Consider the following 3,449-nt stretch of genomic DNA (forward strand, 5'->3'; position numbering starts at 1 on the left):
TTTGAAAATATAAAACAATATTTACATTTAATGGCACTGGAAGAACGTTGAGCATCATATACACAAAAGAATATCTGGATTTTTTCAAAAACAAAATATTACAGTATAAAATTATCTGGAACAAAAGTCATTGTTCTTAAATTTATATTTGGAAATAAAAAATCTCGAATAAATAATGAATTTAATGCATTGCAATTGCTATCCGGTTTCACGTAATTTTTTTATGTCTGTCTGTACGCATGTATGTATATTTTCATATATATATATATATATATATATATATATATATATATATATTGTTGATATCGTTGCCATGTAAATAACTTTTGATTTTTCCGGTATGTTTGTTGAAATCTTTCTTAGAAAGTTTTTGTTAAAAACTTAGTTCAATGAGAACATTTGTTATTATTGTTGTTGTTGTTGTTGTTGTTGTTGTTGTTGTTGTTGTTGTTGTTGATGTTTTTTAAAACGGACAAGTCGTTTTTTCTTGTTTATTATTTACAGTCAGTCACACGTCATCAGAAAAAAAAAACTGTTCTGACATATGATAAAAAAATAAGATTTTACTATGTTGAAAAAGTTTTAAAAAAATTTCGTTTGATCATTACAGCCAAGATGTCTGGTTCAGTCTTTAACTTATGTGAAAGTTTATTAGTTTTCTTCATGAATAAAAGAAAGATTTGGTTGGAATAAATTATAAAATGTGTGTACGTAATATGAAACAAAAAGCGGAATTTCGAACTAAAAGTGAATTAAATGAATTAAAAATACTTTTAAACATCGACTTATTAAATCAGTATAAAAAATATGACAATTTAGTTTTACGATAAAATGATTAGCCATGTCGTCATTTGTTATATCTTTTCATCATGGAAAAAAAAAACACTTTAAATATTTGTTGTTCTGAAAAGAAAAAAAATCATCAATCTTTTAGATGACAAAAAATTATTTCTGTAAACATCAATTAACTCTTATAACTAAAAATAACTTTTATAATAGAAGCCTTGCTTTGCAATTTGCTTGTAAATTGGTAGATTGATTTACCATATTTTTGCTTGACACAATCGATACGATACGTAACACACGTGACAACAAAAGTGGAAGAATATGTTACAAATATTTTTGCGATAATATGAAAATTGTGTTTGAATTTATAATAATTGGATGAATGAAAAAAAAAGTTAAATAATACTCATAGAACGGAGGGGGGGATAGTTAATTCGAAATTCCGCTTCAGAGTGTTTGATCATGAAAAAGTATAGAGTTTTGATTGTTATTTTGTGAAATATTTTGATGTTTTTTGTTGGTTTGTATTTTTGTAAAATATTTTGATGTTTTGTAGTGGCTGAGAAAGAATAAAAAGCAATTTCTCATTTAAGCAGAAATGAATAGCTTGGAAAGAATAAGAAAGAAAGAAAGAAAGAAAGAATGATTCATGAATCTTCGTTGTTTACTTCCTCCATTGCAACACAAAGAAGAAAAAGGCACAGTTTATAGGACGAATACTTATAGAGTCAGATATTCGGCACGGTTCTCCTTGCACGAGTGAAATAAATTCTGCCCCGTTGGCATATCGACGGAGGAAAGCAATGAGGAACAGTTCGACGGCCGTGTGGGATGTGGATGCTGGGAGTTCACGTGTCGGTGTTGGAGTGGTCGATGGTGATGATGATGATGATGGTGATGATGGTGATGATGTTGCTGGTTGTTGGTGTGATGATGATGATGGTAGTGATGGCTCGTCGATCTGTTGTCGTTATCACAGCAACTGCCGACACAGTTGTTATCTCTGTAGTTTCTCATGTTATCACAATCGACACTGCTACCGCTGCTACTGGTGCTATTGCTGCTCGATACAATAACGCCTGAACAACGATCATCGTTATTGTCGGTATTGTGATTGTTAGATTCAGCATCATTATCAGTAACAACGCTGTCATCAATAAAATGATATGTATTATTATTATTATTATTATTATTATTATTATTATTATTATTATTATTATTGTTATTATTATTGTTATTATTATTGTTATTGTTATTATGACTATTATTATTAATTTTACATTGGTTTTGTAGTCGTTGGTTGGCAATAGTCATAATGTTGTCTTTCTGAGGTAACAAATGTTGTTGTAGCGTTTGTATGTTGCGTTGGTTCTCACTAAGAAGGCCGGAGTTTGTTCGGTTTAAGGAGTGTTGCGAGAGTCGAGCAAAAAAACTGTGTCCGAGTAACCGTTCCGGAAGGTCCGATAAAGTCCGACTTGAATCCTGGGACCACTCCATTGTATCCATTTTATCCATCAACTTGACGGTTTCGCCCAAAGCCCAGATGTAATTGTGAGCAAATCGTAACGTTTCGATCTTCGTGAGTTTGCTATCGTCGGGAGCGTTCGGCAGCACCTCTCGCAAGCTGTCGAGGGCATCATTCAAGTTATGCATCCGTGATCTCTCGCGATCGTTGGCCTTTAGTCGCCTAGTTTTTTTAAGTTTGATTATCAGGGCCGGGTTTCGATTCCTGATGCGGGATTTTGTGTAGCGTTTTTTCTTTGGTGATACACCGATTTTATCGAAAGCAGAACGTTTTCTCTTAGTTGCCTGCGAAGAGGAAACCACATCGTCGGTCGTTGTCGAATCAACTTGAGGTTGGGTTTTCGTTGGTAAATTCTGAAAACCACATCTTTCAGTGGGCACATCGTTGTTAGCAACAAAACCGGCGACTGGAGAGTAAGTCTTATTTGTCACAATGGAAGACAACGGAAGCGGCGATTTCGGGTAGTCCTTATTGTCCGGGGTTGCACACGCATAATACGAGGTAGTAGAACATGGAGAACAAGAAGAAGAAGACGAATCGGGAGAAAAAGACGACAGGGAAGACGGACTATCGAGGATCGTGTTTATCACGGGTGTCGATTCCATATCGAAACCGTATTCGCTAGCAATCGGCGACAATGCTGAATGACACGACAACGGAGACAGGACTTCGCTTAGGTTACAATTCATGTCGGTTTTATTGTTTTTCTTGTTAGCATTAAACATTTGGTTTCTGGAAAGAGGGAAAATGTTAGTGCCGTGAAACTCCTTTTTGATGGCATGGAAGTTCATCAGAAGAGAGGACTGGGAGACACCTCCGGGACCCATGTCACTACTCGGCGGAAACGACTGACGTCTCGTTGAATGGGGACCTTTAACGCGTTTCGTTTGACGATCAGGCGACGGCTGCTGCTTTATATAGCTGCTCCCTCGTCAACGTTCATTGGTGACGTCACGCAGGTGACAATCAACCCCCACTTTCTCTGCCCTTTTCTTATTCGGGTGTCGCGTAAAAAGGACGACGACGGGAATGGCTGGTACTACGACACGTGAACAGTAAAGGAGGAAGCAGTGGGTGGAGCTGGAATGAAAAGCACGGGAAGGAGAGAAAGAAAAGCGAGACGCGCGTGCCATATACA

General features: G+C 36.2%; 1 protein-coding gene across 1 annotated transcript; it reads right to left on the minus strand.

Moving 5' to 3' along the window:
• Positions 1-304: 304 nt before the first annotated feature.
• On the minus strand, positions 305-3,175 carry LOC145277101 (uncharacterized). The gene has a single exon (XM_080128765.1). The coding sequence runs from the start codon at positions 3,136-3,138 to the stop codon at positions 1,507-1,509; it is 1,632 nt and encodes a 543-aa protein (XP_079984891.1). The 5' UTR covers positions 3,139-3,175; the 3' UTR covers positions 305-1,506.
• Between the last annotated feature and the right edge of the window lie 274 nt (positions 3,176-3,449).

Source organism: Euprymna scolopes, chromosome 5, assembly GCF_053919585.1.
Source record: "Euprymna scolopes isolate OS-2025 chromosome 5, ASM5391958v1, whole genome shotgun sequence".
Taxonomy (NCBI): domain Eukaryota; kingdom Metazoa; phylum Mollusca; class Cephalopoda; order Sepiida; family Sepiolidae; genus Euprymna; species Euprymna scolopes.